The 22,029-nt window shown below is 41.7% G+C and overlaps 1 protein-coding gene across 3 annotated transcripts in view; it reads left to right on the top strand.

Moving 5' to 3' along the window:
* Nucleotides 1-591: 591 nt before the first annotated feature.
* The window catches only part of znf407 (zinc finger protein 407), a 147,283-nt gene continuing 125,845 nt past the window's right edge, over nt 592-22,029 (top strand). The window contains exons 1-4 of one of the 3 annotated variants that reach the window (XM_044359086.1): nt 592-695; nt 2,704-3,407; nt 3,925-6,213; nt 12,897-13,011. In XM_044359086.1, coding sequence (XP_044215021.1) covers nt 2,768-3,407; nt 3,925-6,213; nt 12,897-13,011 — 3,044 coding nt within the window. In that variant the 5' untranslated portion in view covers nt 592-695; nt 2,704-2,767. Of the gene's footprint in view, nt 696-949; nt 1,109-2,703; nt 3,408-3,924; nt 6,214-12,896; nt 13,012-22,029 lie in introns of those variants that run through there. The other 2 variants (XM_044359087.1, XM_044359089.1) reach the window with 2 other exon arrangements.

The raw sequence follows: 22,029 nt of genomic DNA, 5'->3' as shown, positions 1-22,029 counted from the left end.
TCTTTTGTTCTTCAGAGGCTGAAAACATGTATTTTTTAAATGTTCATATGCTAATTTGTTTTGGTCCAATATTCATAATTGGTTGTCATTAGAAATGGATAACATACCTTTATTACTTACAATGCTATAATTTATTTTATGGACAACTTGGATGCAAACATTTCAGATACTGTTAATCTTGTGATTATTTTGGGTAAATATCATATAACGTTACATACTTGTAAGTGGAAAGGCCCTCTTTCACCATATTCGTATATATATTTTGCCAACTACTTCAAGTTGCTAAAAAATATAGAAAAAACTAATAGAAAGGCTAAAAAATTGTATTCATCTTTATCTCGGTCCTTGCCATTTTAATGTCTTTTATCTTGCACTTTTTTGTTGTTTGTTTTGTTTTTTTTTAAAAAAACAACTTTTTCCCCTCTTGATTTTAAGTATAATGATACCTCTTTAGTGTGTTATTTGTATTTGGCTGTGTTGTAGCATAATTTCCACCATTGTTAATTGAATTCTATACTGCATTTTGTTTATTCGCTGTCTTGTTTCCTTGTGCTTAATAAAAAAGGAAAAAAAAGAAAAAACAGAGATGCAGCGAGCGGACCGCCTCTTCATGTGACGCATGGCTCATGCTACGGTACGCCATTTGTGTCTAGCAGCAAAAAGCGCGGACAGTGGGAACAGTCGTTTAATTAGAGGTAAGTTTAATGCATTTGTCACTATATTACCTTATTATTACCCGAGTCGCTTTTCATGAAACAAAAGACCGGTCTTTCGGGTGTTTTCAAGTTCTGTCTCGATAGTGTAGGTGACAGTTTCAGAGGTCGATGTTAGCCTCCTTTTTGGGCCTCTGTGCTGCCGTCGTTTTCCAAGCCTCGGAGCGATTAAGACCCGCCTTTGCCCCCCTATGATTGGATGACACAGACGATGTAGCAATGTAATTGGTCGCGCTGTACGTAGCTCAAAGTACAGTTGAGGAACATGTTGCTAGTTAGCACATTAGCCACACAGTAGCCAGCAAATGAGCATCAAAACCCCCAACATCTCGACCTAGTATGTGTCCTGCTGCAAGATCCAGCCACACCATGAAAAGAGAGATTTCACAATTTTGGTAGCATTGCAACATGACATATTTCGCCTGTCGTTGCAGTTTGAAACGTGCAGTTAAGAGTCTGTTAGGCTAACTTGTATTACTTTCTAGCTTGTACCGCAGGCTCGGTAATATTAAACTATTGGAACTTTACCGAGAATAAGTTACCAAACCGACAGGTAGAAGTCTTGTTAATTTGGTCTCGGTGTTGGACAAGTGGTAGACAGCAGTCACAGTCCTAGTCCAATTGACATATTATATTATTAGCTTAGCACCCTTAGCTGAGATGCTACCCTTTTCTCGCAAAGAGGGATAAAAAAACAGGGAAACTATTTAATTTAATTTGAATTAAGACCTTTCATGATCCAGCGGAAGGGGTCTTTCATTTCAGCGTCAATGCAACTTGACGTTAGCAACCAAGCAAACAATACATCAATAAAAACCCCATGTTGATACTGTGTTCCCCCTGTCAATCCTGCAGTCGTATTCTCCCACAATACTCAGTGGATGGCGGTAGTGAGCACACAGAGCTCAGTCTCAATACTATATATATGTATAATAAGATCTTATAATACATCCATTGTGTCGATACTGGATTGTACTGAAATATAGTGACCACTGGTTGCGTGCAACATCCTGATGAATATTATCGCTTCATGATTGGCTGGATGGGTTCATATTATGAACAAAATAGAATCTCCGTTCTGTTGCTGCAGATTATGTGCAACTTTTCAGTTGCAGTTGAACTGCAGAACAACAAACATCAGTTTAGGCCATCCCAATACATGGATGTGCAATGATCTCTCTGTAACTGTAGTTATAACATAAATGCTATGGTCAATCTTTATGGATACTACATTTACATTTAAAATACAAATAGGTTATGGGGCTGGTAGTGGAAATAAAGTATGAATCATAACACAGAATGAAAGGACTCTTTTTATGAAGTGGCCCTCCTTAATGAAGCAAATCCAAGTAAAGGATGGTAATTATTATTGGACTATCAAAATGGATGAGATGTACATAAAACTGAAAAAGAAAAAGACAAGAATTTTTAACCTTAATGACAATTAAGGATTGTGGACAAGGGATTTAAACCCAATTTTTGTTGCTTAATATTTCCCCAATTTTATACAAACTCTTACCTAGTATCTTTGCCATTAAAAAAAATAAAAGATTTGTTGAAACTATTAGAACTGCGTGAGGATTTAGATATATGGTTATTCGTAATTGTGGCAACTAACTGTAGCTCCACTGTGTCATGTCTACAGGCATTTGATAATGAGTCTTAAATCAGCAATGATATATTTGTACTCTATTAAATGACCGTGACTCAACCAGAGTTTTTTTTCTCATTTGAAGCAGCAGCTGTAGCTCTCATGCTGGTCTTTTTAACATGATTTGTGTCTGCCTGGAGGCACTAGATGGCGACATTTACTTGTGTTTGGTCAGACAGTGTTTTTGAAGGATTGATCACTTTCCAGAAGCTTGTGGTGAATTACACAATTTGTGGCTAATGCAGTTAACTTGTTTACAGAATTGTCTTTTCTTCACTGAATTGTGTATCAGTTGAAGATGCCAAATATAAGTCCTGTGTTTTTTTTTTCTTTTCTCAGGAGTTTGATCCAGCTTTGACAGTGACCAGCTTCACTGTTACATGTAATTGTAGCAGGACATGATATGGATAAAACATTGATATCAGGAAAGGAGGCTGTTGAGGACAAAGTGTCAGAAAATGACACCAGTGGGAAAGTGCAACCAGACGATGAGGAAATGGAGGAAACCCAGACCGACTCACCCAGTAGGACTGTAGAGCCGGATAAAGCAGATGAGGAACTGGCTGAAAGGCCGTTGCCAGACTCGGTACCTCAAGATGGGGATAAGCTCTGCACACTTTGTGGCTTCTTAGCAAAATGCCCAAGATCACTGAAAATTCACTATGCAAGAAAGCATGGCAAGAACTCAAAGAACACAGATAAAACCGCAAAGCCAGCTGAAGAAGGTGAAAATATCTCTGACATGAGTCCAGCTGAAGTCCAACAGGAGATGGATATGGAGACTGAAAGCACTGCTGATGTTAAACAAAACCTTGAAAATCTTGATGATCTGAGATCAAGTGCCACTGATGATGGGATAAACACAAAAGGTTCAACTAAAAGGGAGATGGCATTAGACAAGCAGGCAGAGAGAAGAGTAAGCAAGCGAACCCCAAAACCCAAGATCATTTATTCCTGCAACTACTGTGGGCAAGAGTTTAGGGACAAGGCTCCTCTAGATGTGCATATCCAGAGATACCACACCAAAGACACCCCATACACATGTGAGTATTTGCTATTCTCTAATCCAGTCATTGTTGAAATTCACCCTCCACCAGAATTCATGTTATTCTTACAATCTACGATAGTTCAGTCTGGGTTGATGAATGAAACAATATTCGAAAAAGCTTCAAACTTCTGTATAGTAAAATGATGACTGAATTGTCACAGTCATAGTAGCTGGGTGGGTGTGGAGGAGGTATGGACAGATTTTCTCAGAAAACACTTGTTAACATCCCAGTGAATACATTTGTATTCACTGTCTATTGTATTGATTTGTACGTTGTAGCTTTTGTGAAAATGTCTTATCAAAATGTTGTACTCATTCAATATATCAATGGTATTTATAGGTTTTAGTTCCAAGTAGAAAAGTAGAAACATGCAATGCTAAGTTTTTTTGAACTGTTCCAATGTTTATTGTTCAAAGTTGCACTCTGAGTCTTTTTAAACTTTTTTTAAAAAGATTAAATTGTGTTGGTTAAAAAGAGACTTGAAAAAGTGTATCTTTGTAATGTCTTTCAGTTGATGCCGATGAGAACATGGGGGAAGAAGAGGAAGCTGAGGATCCTGGCACCACTGTGAAGACTATCCCAACACGAGTGGTGCCCAAACGGACACTCAGCAGGTTCCAGCTGAAGTGTGAAAACTGTGATTTTAGGGTTAGCACCCCTGTGTTACTGGAGAGCCATGCTCGAATCAAACACCCAGGCCAGGAATGGTACCGCTGCAAATTATGTAACTTTTATTCAGCCACATGTGAATGGATGGAAGATCACCTGTCCTCAGATAGCCACATGCAACATCAAAATGGAGAGAAAAGCACAGAGTCTTCCTCGTTTGACGAGCATGTTGAGAGGGTAAGCAAAGACAGTGCTGGAGATGGTGACAGTATAGATGGTATCACTCCAGTGTCTGTTGCAGAAGGAGTACCTTCTTTGACAGAGGGAGACCAGGAAACTGAGGAGGCAGTAGGGGCTGCTAAATCTGTTTCTGTTGAGGAGGAAGACTTGGAGCTAGAACCTCCCAGAAAGAAAAGAGGAAGACCAAAGCAAGGATCCACAACCACTTGTGGATACTGTGGCCTGGTAGTGTCCAATGCCACCAACCTCAGTGTCCATGTCCGCCGTAAACACAGCAAGGAGTATGGCTATAGCTGCAACCTGTGCAACTATAGCTGCGTGACCAAAGGAGACATGGATCGTCACTGTATTACGAAGAAACATGTAAGACGTGCACAAGAGTGTGCAAATAATAACCCGGTCAACAGCCACACAAGTGCATCATCCCAGGACCCCACAACTACACAGGCCACTGATGGAGAGCAGGAATCTGATAAAACAGGGTCAAAAGAGCATAGCAGAGAAGAGCAAACTCAGTCAGACGCAAGCCAGAAAAAAACTAAATATGACTCCGTTAATGCTTGCAGTCACTGTGATTTTGTAGCTCAGTCCATCCCTTCCCTCCATCTTCATGTCAAAAGAAAGCACACCAAAGACTTTGAGTATGTCTGTCTAGCATGCAGCTATTATGCTGTAACGAGCAGGGAAATGTCTCGCCATGCCAACACAGAGAAGCATAAGCAGAAAAGCCAGAAATACTTGGAGCCATTAGGGAGTGATGGACAAAGAGCTTTGTCGCTCCCTCTGAAGCTGAAGGAGGTCACTGCTGGGGCAAACTCTAACCCTGAATGTGAACCGTATAGCCCCACAGAAGAGTCTGAATCCTGTTCAGAGGACAACCAAGCTATAGACAATCAGTCCACAGCTGCACCTTCAGTTCCCACAGAGCCTGTTGATGCTGTGGTTGGTGTGGCTGGCAGTGCAGATGAGAAGCAAACAGAGAGTATTACATCTTCCACTGGTGGTGAACCAGATCCAACAAACCAGACAGTCGAAGTAACAGCACTGTCCGAACCCCAGCAGGCTCCAGCAGAACTTCAACCTGCAGTGGAACAACCCGCACAACCAGAAGGCCAGGAAGAACGTCAGGAAGAACGTCAGGAAGAACGTCAGGAAGAACGTCAGGAAGAACGTCAGGAAGAACGTCAGGAAGAAGGCCAGGAAGAAAAGAGTAAACACGCAGATGTGGTGAATGTAGATGAAAAAAGTGACAGCTCTCATACAGACACACAAATGTCCAAAGCCCTACCCTTTGATGCCTGCATTGTATCCGTAAAGACCCTCGCTGAACAGGAACAGGCGCTGCAGGATGGTCTGACTCTAGAAGGCGAGGCTGCTGTGATATGCCTGACTGGAGGATCACCTGTGACCTCTGGCCTCCTGACCCCCAATTCTGCGTACGTCAAGAAGCTCAAACCCAAGGAAATGAGAGTGAGAGATGAGGCCAAAGGAAACAACGCTCGTATACGCTGCGAGGACTGTGGCTTCATGGCCGACGGCATCAGCGGCCTCAACGTCCACATCTCAATGAAGCATCCGTCCAAGGAGAAGCATTTCCACTGCTTGGTGTGTGGCAAGTCATTCTACACTGAGAGCAACCTGCACCAGCACCTGACCAGTGCCGCCCACCTCCGCAACGAGCAGAACAGTGTGGAGGAGCTGCCCGAAGGGGGTGCGAGCTTCAAGTGCGTAAAATGCACTGACCGCTTCGAAACGGAGCAAGACCTGTTTGTTCACATCAAGGAGAAACACGAGGAGCTGCTGAGAGAGGTCAACAAGTACGTGCTGGAGGACACGGAGCAGATCAACCGTGAGCGCGAGGAGAACCAGGGCAGTGTGTGCAAATACTGTGGCAAGGTGTGCAAGAGCAGCAACTCCATGGCCTTCCTGGCTCACATTCGCACACACACCGGTATGTATCCTGCTTTTATGCACTCCCTTGCTATTTCTGTTCTTCTGTATCTGACACACTTTTGCAAACATTTCTTTGAACACACTGACCATTTAGAAAAAAACAGATCAAAGCTTTTATTTCCCATTTTACCTACAGCGATATTTAAAGGGAGTAAAAGGAGCACTTTTAACCTTTAGCCGCAGTTTAATGTATTAGAAAGGTGCTCAGAATGCTTTGGATACTTAGTGCATTGAAATACATGTATTTTAATGCACTGAGTATCTGTATCGTGTGACTGATTAGGTTTGTGGTTTAATGTATGGATAATATTTTAATCCTTCCCTCAGTTTACTTATAATGTTCTTATGATGCCATATACAATAATGCTTTGACTCTTGACCACATTTGATAATTGTAGCAAAAAATCTTAAAAGGAAAACAAAAATGTATTTGCTGAGCTATTAGGCCTTTGTGTTTTGGTACAACAAGTATTGAGTGGGGAGATACAGCCTCCTCTTTGGCAGCTCAGGCTAATGTTAAGGCTACTATCTACTCCAGCCAGGTAATAGCTGTTTCAGCTGAGGTGAAGGTAAAGACTGATTGAGCTTCAGACCAGCAGGAGAGACGCTAATGGACCCCAGATTGGGATTCCCTGAGCAACGCCTGGTCAGAGACATGTGCGACTCATAATTGATGTGTCCATTACCAAGACTCAGTTGTAATTATAGTCAATAAGTCTCTGTAAAAGTGTTAAAGCTTAGGCTAAAAGCATTGGAGGTCCAAAGAGAGGTGGGCTAATAATTTAAAATAATCAATGCAGACGTATTCAAAGCCTTTAATTTCCCTTGTGTCTGTATGTCCATGTTTGTGTATATGTGTGTGAGTGCTCGTATGCGTGGTGAATGTGTGTATATGTCAGCCTTCATGGCTAGCTGATTATCCTCAATCCATTAAGATTTATCTTGTCATTTATAATGCAAAGCAGGGCTGCGTTGGTCAGGGCTTCGGCTGGGAAATGTCCGGCAGGTTAAGAACATAGGGCGCTCCATTACTTTTCCCTGACCATGTGTATTAATTGCTTTTAAAATCAACTTAATGCAGGAACGAGATGTGAGGGCGCCATCAATAAATGCCCTTCTCTGCCTCGTATGGTCCATCCCCCTTTCAGCCCAAACTTTAATGGGACTTTAATTGAAGTCCATGCTCTGTGCTTACCGTGTGTGCACATGAGTGCATGTGTCTTTGTGTGTATGAGGTGTCGGTTGAATGGGAGGTAAAAAAAGGATTGTTTCCACTTTCAGAGTCAGTCACAGTGGATGGTTTGTGTAGGTATTGTAGCTTTGTCATGTAGTCCTTGTTAGCAAATGAAGAGATAATATTCCCAGCGTGTCCTCAATGAATACGGGTGAAGTACTTAGAGTGCTGTGATTTCACTCCATCATGTTATCATATGCCCATAAATGCATTTAAGTGAAAAAGGGCTCAGAATAAAACATCCTGCCATGGTGTTTAAGTGGAAAAACAGTATAACCAAAGGTATAACCATTATATTTTCTGGGGCAAAGGAATAATTTAGCTTTACATTTGACTAAACATTTTTTCTTATTTTTTCTAGTATGTGTGCCAGTCACCTTGTGTGCCAAAGTCAGGTTGCTTACTGCTAAAATCAGATTGCTTAAAGCCGTAAGAACTGGAGGTGAAACTCTTGATGATTAATGTTGAACACCCACTTTCTTCTTATTAACGGTTAGTCTATATGTATTCATAATTCTACCCTATGCCATAATTCTTGAGTTTTGAGGTCACTTGCTTGGTGTTACTTAAGAAAATGAAAGCTGTAACACTGAAGTCCTAACAGATGGCTTCAAGTCAAGGGCACATTCTGAGGTTTCAGATGATGAACACTTTTTGTTTTTTAGGTTTACGTCTTTTTATTCAGTAGAGTTATGTTCTTGTGTATATTATTACATCTCCCCTTTCATTTATGCTGTTCGTATTTGTGGAAAGCACCTATTTCTCTTCATTTTGACAACATATGCCAGTTGTTATTATTGCTAAGTTCCCTCATTACAGTGAATTATTCACCTTTTATATGGTGGTCATTTATTCTGGGAGTTTGTTTGTGGGGCTGCGGAGCAGCACGGTGGGGGTCTGCCAGTTTCTGGGCCGGGAGCACGTCCAGATCCTTTTAATTAAGACCTAGTTTTTATTCACTTGATTAATCAGTGAAATCAGGAGTCGGTAGTGGGAGGCTGCACACAGATTTGTCAATTTGTCCCTTAAAGGAAACACGTACACATGCTTGAATTTTGCCAATGAGGTTGCAGCTGGAATTTGCATTTTGAGGTAAATTGGTCACTTTTTCACTGGAGTGAGCTGTCTGACCTCAGACTGAGCCTTAAAGTAATGGACACACATGCCATGCATGCACATTTACACAGAGAATGTGATGTGTGTTTGTAGAAATAAGTGAAAAGTAAAACTGGAAGTGCTCCACTGGTCTGCCTCGTGTCTGGATTTTTGAACATGATCCATATTATTGAAGCCACTTTAACCAATATGGGCTTTTGATTCAGAATTACCAAGAAAAAAACGACTTAAATCCTCTCATTCCACACTGGATTGTGGTCACATAGTGATGAGGGAGGACCTTGTACCAAATTGGAAAAGGATGGCACTTGTAATTTACATATTATATAATTATTTTATATTATTTCTAATCAAGCCAAGTCCATTTTGCAGCCAAATCTAGACACAAATGGGGAAGACCAAATGCGCAAAAAGAGTTCACACAAGGAAAGGATCAAGGAAGAGCTGCAGATTCATCTATATGAGTTCTATACTAACCATCACCACCATTCACCATCAAACTAATCAGTGCATGCAATTTTGGATTCTTTTTTTGCAAATACTAAAATGTAGGAGGACCAGATGGAGAAAAATTTGTAAAGGTGAAAATAGAAAGTAGACTGGGACAAGACTGAAGTATTTACAGCTCTGGGTTTAATTGCTGTTTTTTCATGCCAGCGCCTCCTGCTGCAGCGGTCACTGTGCAGGCAGTGGAGGAACTGGTGAAACAGTGCATGCAGGGAGAAGTCTCCAGGCTTCAGAAGGCTTTGAATGAGCTGAAACACGATTGGAAGAAAGCACTGGAGGACGACGCCTCTCTCCGGAGGACTGTTGGGGGGCTGGAACGGCAGCTGGCTAAAGTTTGTGAGGAAAACGATTCTTTCCGACACACCCTCCAGATGATGGTGGAGAGGGGGAACTCCAGCGGCAACGGTGGTGACTTACACAATGAACGGTGGCTTTGTACTCCATTGCAAGATCAGTTTTCCCTGTTGTACCTTTCGACCTCTCCTAGCCCCCCGTGGATACTAGTCTGGAGCTCCTCCTAAAGGCGTGTGGAGGCACAATTTTCACCTCACTTGCCATCACCACCAAACGGGGTATCTGTTTCTACCTCAACACCGGCTGTCCGAACACCACCAACCCCTAATAACCTACCAGACATTGTTCTTCAGACTGTGAATCCAGAAGTTGAAAAAAGCATTTTTAGTTCCACAAAATACAGAGATGGACGCCCACGTTCAGATGACTATGCGGCAATGATGTTTATGATGATTGTGGACTTCCCCACATACCCGTCCTGGGCACAGAAGGTTAATTGGAAGGGTTTGGATGGCAAACAAGGCCTTCCCAGGAATGTTATTCTTAAGCTAAAGAAGCTTCTTCAGCACTATTACAAGGATATTTCAAGCAAGGAATGGAAAGATATTAGAGACCGTGTTAATGAAAGACTGAGAAATCCCTAAAAGGTTTTTTTGATGAAAAAAATGTACTGTATGTCTCGCCTTGTCTCAAGGTTAATGACATGATATAGATGTACAGTGAATCCTTTTGGTGATGCTTGCTGCTTTTTAAATAATGTCCTTATTAGAAAATTTCAAGTTTTCCCTGATTTTTTTTTTTTTTTTTTTTAATGTAATCTATCTTTTTGTATTTTAAGTATCTGAGGCAAGAGGGTTAATTTTCTTGGCCTTTTACATTACAGTACTAAATACCACAGTAAAGCAGTAGTACCCAAAGTTGTTAATGCATATTTCCACTTTATGGCCATCAGTGCTACATTCTCACAGGTGGTGGAGTCGCCCAGCCGCCACAAACTAGGAAGCAATACACATATTTATTGCACCACTATATGAATGGCATTCTGTCACTCATCTGTAGCCTTTTCTTTTGGAAATGTTAGGCCTGCTGTTAGGCTACAATAATTTCATGATGCACGATTACATGCTCAGTCAAGGAACTTCACTGATTTTACACATATTTTTGCAGTATGTTTTTCACAGGTCGGTATTGACACGCACATGTTAAATCCCCCTGTAAAGAATCCTGCTCTATATTTGCGTGACTTGTGGCACTGTATTAAAAATGTTCTAATCCACTCACAGTAATGTAAAATAGATCTATCGGTAGGCTACAATAATTGAAAAAAAATGTGACGGATAAAAATAAATCTTGACTTGATATCTGCAACTCTGTGTGTGACAGAATGTGATGACTTATACAGTGCCTGCCATGTAAACAGCGCAGTAAGGCTGCAGCTAACCCGCGGTGGAAATTGGAACAATCTCAAGTGTTACCATTGTGTTTTAACCGGTTGTAGAAAGAAACCTAACAAAGCAGACATTTACTTATATGAAATTATCATGTATTATTCTGTTCCTCTAAACATGAAGGTTAAAGCGAAGGGCCCGGCAGGAGTGTGTGACATGTGCAAGGCTTAAGACATCACATTATGTGTATGTGTGTGTGTGTGTAGTGAAACATTGCATGAGGTTCTTCTCTCAGGAAATGAATTAGTCATTCCCTGTCTCATCTGGGATGTGAGGGAGCCACATCGCCCCTATGTGGATGGCAATATTAATTTAACATGACACTGCATTGATGGTCAATTTCAGTTTCACGGAGGCTGTTTAAGTGGAGTGGTGGAGTATTAATGTGATAAGATGTGAGAACTGAGGGATGTTACATCTCTCTCCTTTCTGCCATGTCTCATACTCAGCCAGCCATCTGGACAAATCAGCTCCCCACACGCCTCTCTCTCACCTCAACTTGTGTGTGTGTGTGTGTGTGAGTGAGAAGGAGAGAGAATGATTGTCTCTCCTTCTGTTTGTCCACGGGTGATTATGTATTGTGAATATAATGTGTGTGTGTCTGTATGCACTTGCATAGGTGTTAGTTTGGGTTCTGAATCTAGATGTAGGTATGTGTAGGTGTGATGGTGGGTGTGGTGTGAGTGTGTAGGCTTGTCTTTTTGTTTTTTTTATGGGTGTTGATGATTTTGTTGTGTAATTATTTTTTTGCGTGTGTGTGTGTGTGTGAAAGTGTCTACACATTTAGGTGTGAAGCATATGTAGTTATGTATAGGGATTTTATGTGTTAATCTGCCTTTGTTTGTTCTTGTTTATGTGCCTTTGTGACTGCGTTTGTGATTTGTATGTGTGTGTGTGTGTGTGTGTAGTACACTGTAGGGACATGTGAAATGAAGAGGCTGGCTTTGCTGTTGCCCATATGTGGACCTCCCCGCCCTCTGTGTTTATGGGCCTTGTTAGCACAGGCTTGCCTTTCAATCTTCGTTACCAGCTTAAAATTCGATGTGTCGTACTTCCAGCTCACAGCAAGTGAACCGTGTATGAACAAATTAGTAATCTACACAAAGTGCTTAATCAAATCAGCGGCTGCCCCTGGAATAAATATTGTAGAATGTCTTGGGATATTCACTGGGAGAGGGTGAGGGTTTGCTCAAAGATGCGTACGTGGATATCATACCAGGCTGCCACTTAGATTGGAGTGTCGCGCTGTGTGATGCTGGCCTAAATCTGGCTCAGCCTGCCAAACAAAATATCCATTTTCTTTTGCCAAATGCATATGTTTAGTTTTTATGAGGAAGTGTAGGCTTTAGCAAATCAGTTGGCTGAATTTAAAGTTCGGTATGGTTTGGTAAACCATATGGTAACTGATTTTGTCTGACATATCTGCTGTGTTTGTTTTGAAGGACCCAGTTCCCTCTTTTAACCTGAGCTGGAAGATGTTTGTGCGTCACACAGATAGCACCGGCATCAGCCCTCGCAGCTCTGCTCTTAAATGACGGATGGCAGGCAGAGGCTTTGCCACTCTCTCAAACGCTACCCCGCCCTCTGGACTTATTAATGACAATAATTAGGGAGAAACCTCCCTGCGAAGCCCGCCAGAGTGATTAGTGCTTTAATGATGGAATGGGAGGTAGTGAGCGCACACAGAATTGATTTACGTATTCGCCCTGACCTTTGGAATCCAATTTACGCGTCCACAGGCAAAGGAAGAGTAGGTAAGAGATGAAGGAGAGTGACAAGGATAGATAGAGAGTGAAAGAAGAGGCGCTTGGCACTTGGAGTGTGACTGTAGTTTTTATGGGGACTGGATTAAGGGCATCTGTTTTTATAATTCTGGAGTCATTTTGTGGCTGTGAAGTAGGTTGAAGTCCTAGCAGAGAACTAATAACAGTCTTACATGCCTGGCATTGAAAAACGATCTGTAATGTAAAATCACATTACTGCCCAGCTGTTATGCAGTCAGGTTTTATTAAAATTGCTACTTTCTCTCTTTCAGATTGAATGCTATTGTTGTATATGAACTCTCCACACTTTGTTTTACAGGATCTAAGCCCTTCATGTGTAAAATCTGCAACTTTGCAACTGCTCAGCTGGGAGATGCCAGGAACCACGTGAAGAGACACCTCGGCATGAGAGAGTATAAATGCGACATCTGTGGGTGAGTTACAAGGACTTACGTCTTTTAAAAATGATTGAAAACACTTTCTTTAAAAAGCAAAGATAGAAGTCACTCCTTTAAAAAAAAACCTCAGAATTGACAAGGAGTTGAGTAAAGGTTTTGCTGTTTTACAACTTAAGTGTGGAGACAGAGCTGTGATCAGATCATTAGAGAACTGAACATGCAAACCCTTAAATGACTATTGTAGTCCAAGTCAAGTTTAAGTGTTTGTTTTAGCATTATACTGATGTCGTTACAAGACTTAAGTCTAGAAACAGCCACCTGAGAATCGATTCAGCCTGATCAGGTAAGTACCGGACCAATAAATGAACATTTAACTGATAGCATGACTTGCTGCCTCTATAAACACCCAGGCAGCGTCAACAGATCTTAAAAGTATTTATATAAAACACAGCATAACTCTGCAACTGATCGACCTGTTTATCACTGCATATTTATGTAAACAAATTTAGGGATATTTTAGGAGGAATTCATTTCCAGAACAGCTGCCACAGTGTCTGAGTTTAAAAATCAGAAGCAACACCAGTGACAACACCAACGACCTTTATGCTCTTCCCGGCAGGTGTAGAAATGTTTCATGTTGGTTTCTAAGGAGTGATCAGCTAATTATCAATCGTATCACCTCCTTTGAATTACATCTGTCACAAAGTAATCGATCTATTGCCTCGTCCGAACACAATGAAAGAGTGATGCCTTGCAACCACTCTGATGCAAAGTCCTTTTTAAAAAAATGTGAGATTTCAATCTGTAAAAAAAACTAAATCCACAAACACTGCCTGAAGGAGCTACTAAAAGAATTTCACTTGTCTGCCTTAAATAATCCTATGATGAGTCTTCATCAATGCTGTTTCAAAATCCTGAGAGCATTTTGATGTACAGTATGTTGTATTTGCCAATAAAGTTGAACTTTTGTGATATTGTGGTTGAAACAGGAAAGAAAACAATCCTTTTAAAGACATTGAATATTGATAAAAAACTGGTGGCAGTCCAAAAACAATCAAAAAGCTTTCTTTTATGGCCTCACATTAATGTGTACGAATAACCTTTCCCTAACCTTTAATTACTCCCAGGCCTTTCTTGAAAAGACAAATGCATCGCTCCTCGTTGACTTTGTTTGAATTAAAGGTAATAGAAATAGAGTTTATTTTACCTTCTTCATCGTTTCAGCTGTACAAATAATCCTAATTAGAAGTTTATGTAGGTAACCACGAGCCTATAAATGCCCAGTAGTGCAAGAGTACAGTTATTATCCCGGTACCTTGTACCCCCTACATGTAGACCATATGTTGTGTTCAGCTCGCTTCATTCCCATGGTAGACCTCCTCACTGCCTTGCCATGTTCAAATGGACGCGTTAAGCTGTTTAACATGCAGTCGGGGAATAGAGTAAATTGTGGGATTTCCAGCTTTGTGCCATCGAGCTTCTGTGGCTATACACTCGCTAAGATGAAGACATATGTAGAGTTATTAGTTTCTCCCTCTGTGTAATTCTGTGTAAACCGTTCCATTTAGTTCAGTCACAGGCCGATTTTGTTCTTCTAAAGCCGAGCAGAGCGAATGTGTTTATTTGCTCCCGCTGATGTTCACAAACATATTACAGCAGGAGCAAACAAGCTTTGGTTTAAACACAGCTTCTACTTTAATGAGAGGAAAGGCTCATGTTTCACAAGCCCCTCCAGCTGAAAACCGCCTTTCTCCCCAAGTGCTGCAAATGTGTCGGGCTTTGACCAAGCGTCTAGCATTACATACTCGCGCATACATACGGAACTCCGATGTGTCTTTAAATGGGACTACTAAATACAGCCTCCGGTTTCACAAATCATGCGGATGGAGGAACTGTGTGCTGCCAGTGCCAGCCACTGGTGACAAATCGGCCCTGTGTGTGCTTTCATTATTGACTGATCACCAGGCCATCCCTCCTCTTGACTAAAGAGCAGCAAACACAAAGAAAACCCCCAGAAACAACCTCATTAAGGCCAGAGCCACACATACACATAGCCCGTTCCTTCGCCCCCAAACTTTTCACGTTTGATGATATTTTATCTGAATCTAAAGCATGTTACTAATGGATTGCCGTGTTTCAGGTATAATGTGTAACGTGATTACCCGTTTTGTTTTGGGTGACCTAGAAAAGTGAGATTATAGTATGATTAAGCTCTGTATTCTCCTGCGGATACTAATAATGGGGCAACATTTTCCTTAACCAAAAAAGAAGAAAAAAAAAATTGGGGGGCAGAGGGGGGGGGGATTTTTATGTGTAATCACCATTTATTATTTGAATTAACACAAGACTATGTTTGGGCTGCTTTTTTTTTTTTTTTTTTTACATGATGAAATTTGGGTTTCATTCATTTGTGTCATGGTTACAGACTCTTGGGCCTCCCTGCGCCATGGAGTTTTGTGGGCTTAGTTTATTGCCACTTTGTTTAGAGCATCGGCTCAGCATATTGTTTGTGTCTTTTTCCCTTTCTTCTCCTTCCCTTAAAAAAAAAAAAAAAAATCTCTCCTCACTGCCATCGATTGCCGTGTTTTCCTTGTTAAACTTTCAGACTGGAAGATTACCTCGGCTCTGACACTGAGCGAATGGATGTGCTGCACCCCGGCTGTCCACCTCACTTTAGCTTCAGCCTGCTGCTGTTAGTCTCTTCTCAGGAGTGGAGGGGGGGAGGGGAAAGTTGTTGATAGTTAAAGATCATATTGTTGTGGCATTTAATTAACAAATGCAAATGCGAGGCCAGGACATGATTGGAACCCTTGACCGCGCTGCCAATCAAACCTGAGTGGGCTGGTCAGTGCCTCGCTCGTCATCTCTAAAGGCTTTCTGTCTGTGCCTCACCATTTTTCTCACTTCCCCTGTACGTCTGTTTCTTACCTATCTATCTACCTATCTGTGTGTCTTTATTTTAAAACAGACTGATCTGTCTTAATTTGCTTATAAAGAACTCTTAAGGTGCAAAAACAGCAGAAAAACACAAATTGGCTGTTTGGCATGCAGGATAAGATTTCTCATATTTAATTGGTTAAAAAAAAAAAAAAAAAAAAAGATCCTCCACCATGTGAGACAACAGATTCTTGCGTTTCCTCCTGGCGTGTTTTTGTCCACAGTGGGGCTCGGCCACTTAATGAGCCTCCTCCTCCTCTCCTCCATCATCTAGCAGAAAGGCCCTGGATTCAGCATTTCCAACCCTCCCGCTCTCTCGTCCTCCCCAAAGATGCAACGGACATCCATTGCTGTTGTAGGTGTTAAATTATGCATAAACAGTCTAAATGCTTTGAGGCATCGGTTTAATATCTCAGCCCGGGTCTTAGAAGTATTAACATTATCATGGGCATGGATTGTCCTCTTGTGGACTGCCGTTTTTATGATTATGGGTCATAAGCTGCCCGTTTCCTAGTGTCACTTCTTCAGGAATTTGAACACAACTTAAAAACTGTTGCTTTCTTCGCAACGCGGAAAGTTTGCAACACGCTCAAGTTTGTCCTCTCTGTAGAGGAAGCCGCATTGTGTTTTTTTTTTGCCTCCCTCCCTCCCTCCTTCCCTCCCTCGTCTCAGTTTTCTTGACTTAGTGTTAGAGAGAGTATATATAGTCATGATTTTATGTTGGGTGTTGTGTGTGTGATTTGACTGTTAACAGGATGGGGCTGGCTCATGTCAGGGTTTTTATGTCCCCCCTGTCTTGTGAGATTGTCTGGTCTGTTCCCAGAATAGCCCATCAGTTCCGCCCTGCGTGGCTCATCCGCTGTAATGTGCCTTAATGCCCGGGCCTGTATGAGTAGTGTGAGGCCTGGCAGTGACAGTGGAGGAGCATCTTAGCTTGCTGCTTATCCAGAGAAAGCCGTCACTTAACTCAGCCCCTCTATTGTCTATCTACACCCCTCTCCTTCTCCCCTGACGTGATTCTCTATAATCCTCAAACAGATTCTGGTTAGAACTCCCTGAGAACTATTTTTATGTTTTTTTTTTTTTTTTTCCTCCCTTCCTCCCATTTAAACATTAATGGTTGTTGCAGATGAAGAGAGGGATCCCTATGAGGATGATTATAATGTCACTCCACTGATCTCCCGCCGCCCCGAAATAATTGTACATCATCGGTTCATAACGTGTCAGAGGGACACGTTGGTGGCGTGCAATTAAAACCGCAGAATATAATACACCAAATTACTGCCTGTCAGGCCTATGAACAACACACTCGGTATTTGAGTTACACTTAATCATCACGTACATTAGCGATTTCGCTAAGATCCCTCCACCCTACCCCCTCTGCTCGTACAGCAAGGGCGTGAAGCACACTGCTCCTTAGAGGCTGAGGGATTGTGTCTGTGATACAACAGCTTTAGGGTAGCTATGCATTCATGTTAAGAGTAAGACCTTTTGAAAGCTCACAATGTCCTAAATTATTTAGCTGTGTGTGTGACCAAGAGCGTGCACCATGTGTTGGCAGGAACTGGAAGCAGGAATTCTGAATTCATTATCCCCCCCAACAGATGTAAACACTGAATGTTTTTTCTCAAACAAGTCTGATTCAACAAATCTTTTGTGTTTGTGTATTTAATAAGTGTTTTATCAAGCCTTAGATGGCTGTGAATGTGCTTTTGCAGGCATGTAAAGAAGGAAAATATAAAAAATGAACTATCACCAGTCTTATCGACAGCTGTTTAATACTATTTGTCATTATTTGTATTTGAATTTCCCTCTTTTAATCAGGCTGAAGAGGTGGTGAACCGACTCTGACTCAAAACTGTGCCCCCCCAGTATATCCCTGAACTTTTCTTTAAATTAAATGGCAACCGCATCCTCATATATCTACTCTTTTTATACTGTCTTTAGATCTTTATTGTCCCGTTTTACTTGTTTTGATCCATCTGAATAACTTCTGCTCATCAAACATAGGGCCTGGTATTTATTCTCATCAGGAAGATGTATTAATGTTTACTGCTTTGGACACTTTAGAGTTTGTGTCTGGGAACATGGTCCTTGTCAGTCAGCGTAGTCCCCTTCACCAAAATAAACACATTTTGCTCTGATGCATTTAACTAAATTTAGTATGCCATTATCGGAAATGAAATAAGTAACGCTAAAGGTCATTTGGAAAATAATGCAGAAAGGCTGGTCTGGAAAGGTTAAGTATGTGACGGAGCTGTTCTGATGATAACGAGGGCTGCGTATGGCTTGGAGAGCTCGGCGTTCTGGTTTGACTCGGCACTCTGCGATCGCTCTTTATGACCGAGACAGCTTTACAGCCCGTTACCCCCCATAACACGATAAAGCGCAGCATAATGGATTGGATGTGTTTAGTAGCCTTGGGCTGATGTTTGTAAAATTAATGTTTTTTGCAATAGAAACACACTCATGCACAGGCAACACATGCACACACAGAAAAAGGAAAGAGAGGAGAGAGAGAGAAATCAATTCTAGACAGCATTGATATATCAATATAAATCCAGAGGTGTACATTTTTACAGTTTTTATACCTGTTTCTGAATAGTCGAACTTTATTTCCCCACACGGTGACACGTCCACTCAGATATCTCTCAGCCGGAGCGATGACAACAAACATATGGCTTCATTAGTGGAGTTTGGATTTCAGGCCTAATACTCAGCAGAAAGGCAGCGAACGCTCAGCGGCAGTCATGCAAACATTAAATTTGTGTTTCAAATTACGCAGCACAAGTAGTTGAGGGAGATAAAGTCTGTTTGCTCGGTCGGTCTCGTGTCGGGGAAATTAGGCTTTTGAGGAGTTTGAATGGGACCCCACTCAGCATTCACTGAGCGCCAGAGACAAAGAGAGAAATCGCTGTCAGCATATCAGTTCTATTAGGTTGTAATAACAATCTCATATTTTTTTAGTGGACCCAGAACAGGGGCCTCCGGGCTTCATAATCAAAGCATTTACCCTTAATCAAAGACAAACAAAAACAAACATTGGGTCTAGACGCTAAACGGCAAGATCGGCAGTTAAGCCGGGGAGCCAACGCAGCACAGCTCTCGAGGACTGTCTGGGTTAAGAGGCTGTTGTCTGCAAGGTATGATCTCACTGCCTCGTTCACTAAAACAGTACACTTTCTGTGGCCTTTGCATTTTGCAGCTTTTTATCACTTTGTTTTTTGTGAAATCTCAACTTGCAGAACTCGAAAATGTCTTTTTTTTTTTAATTTCATGTCGTCATCTTGTTGCTCTGCACAGACAGATAATGAGCTAAAATGAGTAGAAGTAGTAGTTTTTATCTATAAAGACCATATCTACAGGTCAGATTGATAACATTTATATATACACTTTGGGTTTACCCTCTAAAATTAATTTCAGCTGACGAAAGCCAATAAACTCCATACAGTAGAAAAAACTTAAGCAAAATGAATTTTCACCCCTTTACACACAAAAGAAGTACAAACTTTATCTTTTAAAAGTTGAATTGTTGTAGAAATATCGCTGAACAATCCATTCTATCGAGCTAATCATGTCATAGGTATATTGTAGGGAAGGAAAAAAAAAAAATAAAGAGAGGGGAAGTTAATGAGTGATTAACAACAGCAATTAAAAGATGAAGAGGAAGGCAGATGAAAAAAAGGGGTGTAATTAAAATATCAGTCCTCTCATTGTCAGAAGTGCGAGTGTCATCCATTGTGCACTTATTAAAAAGCTGGGTGGAGGGGAAGGAGCGAACGGCGCTTAATTCCAGCAGCCCAAAGTGTCTGGTAATCTGCCCATGGATGGAGCTGGAAAGGCTGTAACTCATGTTTAAGTGTTGGGGCCGTGTCATTGCAGGTTCACAGTCATGCATTTCTGTGTTGACATCCATCGGGGCAGGGGATATTTGGCAGTCAGGAGTAATTTAACTTAATTAATGGGATGCATATTTGATGGAGGAATAAAATATCCCGGCTCAGCAAAGTGGAAAAGGGGAAAGATTTAGTAGGAGTTAAAGGTGGAGGGGAGAGTAATTTGTGCATTCAGTTACTGGCTGCTTGAGAGAGAGAGAGAGGGAGAGAGGGAAGGAAAGAGAGAGAGAGAGAGAGAGAGTCGAGGCTGATAAAGATGGCAACCGTGAGAGAGGAGGAAGCGACGGGGAGGATGAGAGATGGATGGTTGACACAAAGCTGAGCTGATGTGTAGAGGGGAATGGGGTGTCCCTCCATTGAGAGGGCCATCAGACTGACAACGCTTGATTTAATTGATATCCGGACTGAGCCCTTTCTCACTGCAAACAGACACATTACGCTGGTTTGCAAACTTGTGGCAGAGCTGCCGGCTGCCAAGCGCCTTTTTAATATTCATGAGGGGGCTTTTAAAGACATTCGGCAACGGTCTCCTCCCTCCACCGCCGCCGCCGCCGCCGCCACCACCCGTTCTCAAGCACGTTTTTTACTACCAACACACACACACACTTTACCTTGCATACGCTCACACAGCAGACACGTAACACGCTGGTTCTCCCAGACAAACCTGTGGCCTGACGAAAAGCTGTCACGCTGCTCTTAATCTCCCCTGGCACTTTTTAATTGACTTCCTGTAGGTATAGATTATTTTCATGGCGAGTCTGCCACCGAGATGTTTGATACCGTCCTGGAGACTGGCATCTGGGATGCTTGTAGCTCACCGGAGATGATGCTGCTATCTCTGTCTCTGTCTCTCTCCCTTCTCCTTCTCTTCTTCCGTCTCCCTCTCTCTCTGTGTGATGGCCAGACTTATTGGGGGAACAGGGGAGAGGTAAAATGCAATCAGTCATTGCCATCATCATAATTGAGCTGATGTACCTGCTGGGAGTGCTGAGGAAATGTTGGCTTGGTTGTAAGGGAGGCTCTTTGTGTCTGACTGAAGCTGTTAGTAGCATTAGACCGATATACAGTTCAGGTATTGGCCCTCTGTTAAAAATGGGATGTAAGCCAGTCTGTGCTGTCCAGCTGATATGATGGATATAATGCAATTAGTTTGATTACATACTATATTTACTGTATGTAGAATTAATCAACAATACACTTGTCGTCTGTCTAATGACAACAGTTTGATCAGATTCCAAACAATTATAAATGGATTATGATTAGTAGGTTAAGTCAAGTTCATTCGTGTAGACCGATTTTACTTGTCGTGCCTCAGTGAGCTTTACAAGCCCATGAAATCAACAAGTTCTAACCCAGTTTAACCTGTTTAAGACTAGTAAATACTCATCAGATGGGTGTCCAATAGGAGCGGTAGGTGGGAGAAAGTAGTGCAAATAGAAAAAATCAGTTGTAAGAGTGACTAGAGATCCAACAGTGAGATTATGATATGCTCCATACTAATGTCTATTGTCCCGACATGGCGTCCAAGGCTTATTCCAACCCTAACAGAGAAGATATTTTTTCCAGAAACACTGAGTTGTTGTAAGTTTTCAGATAATTTGGCCCTGAAAACGGCGACATTTAAAAGTTATGAAATACTGGCACAAACTGTCAGCTGTCAGTGGCTCGAATCCAAAAAACATTGTTAGCGATACAAGCCTTCATATCCATCGGTACGCCAAAATACCACTCTCACTCTGTGTATCACATGTGGTCTGGCCCACACATGCCGATACCAGACACACAAGCGCGCAGGCCCTCCTCCTACACACACCCATCTATTTACACACTCGCGCATACAGCCACACACACACACACACACACACACACACACACACACACACTTGTGCTTTATGATGAAACGTTGTACATACCACAATGTAGTTAGAACAGGCAGGGTATCTGTAACCTCATGTCTGCGGTTACTAAAGTGGGGGTATTTTCATCCCATAAAGATTTATAAGAAGGATTGTTTTGATTGGCAGCGCTACAGTAAGAACACTTAAGTGACTTGTGGCAAACAAACACTATCTAAAGACAAAAGTGTTTTCAGATGGTGCTCCTGAACTGTGATCTTTTTAAAAATAGGATTACATTTTCTATTGGGTTACATAAAATATCTGTACTCCCGTTTTATAATCCATCCCATTATGTCTGCCACTTATTTCAGCAGGCTTACTTG

This window comes from Thunnus albacares, chromosome 8 (genome assembly GCF_914725855.1).
Source record: "Thunnus albacares chromosome 8, fThuAlb1.1, whole genome shotgun sequence".
NCBI classification, from domain to species: domain Eukaryota; kingdom Metazoa; phylum Chordata; class Actinopteri; order Scombriformes; family Scombridae; genus Thunnus; species Thunnus albacares.
This window is presented reverse-complemented; position numbering and strand designations above follow the sequence as displayed.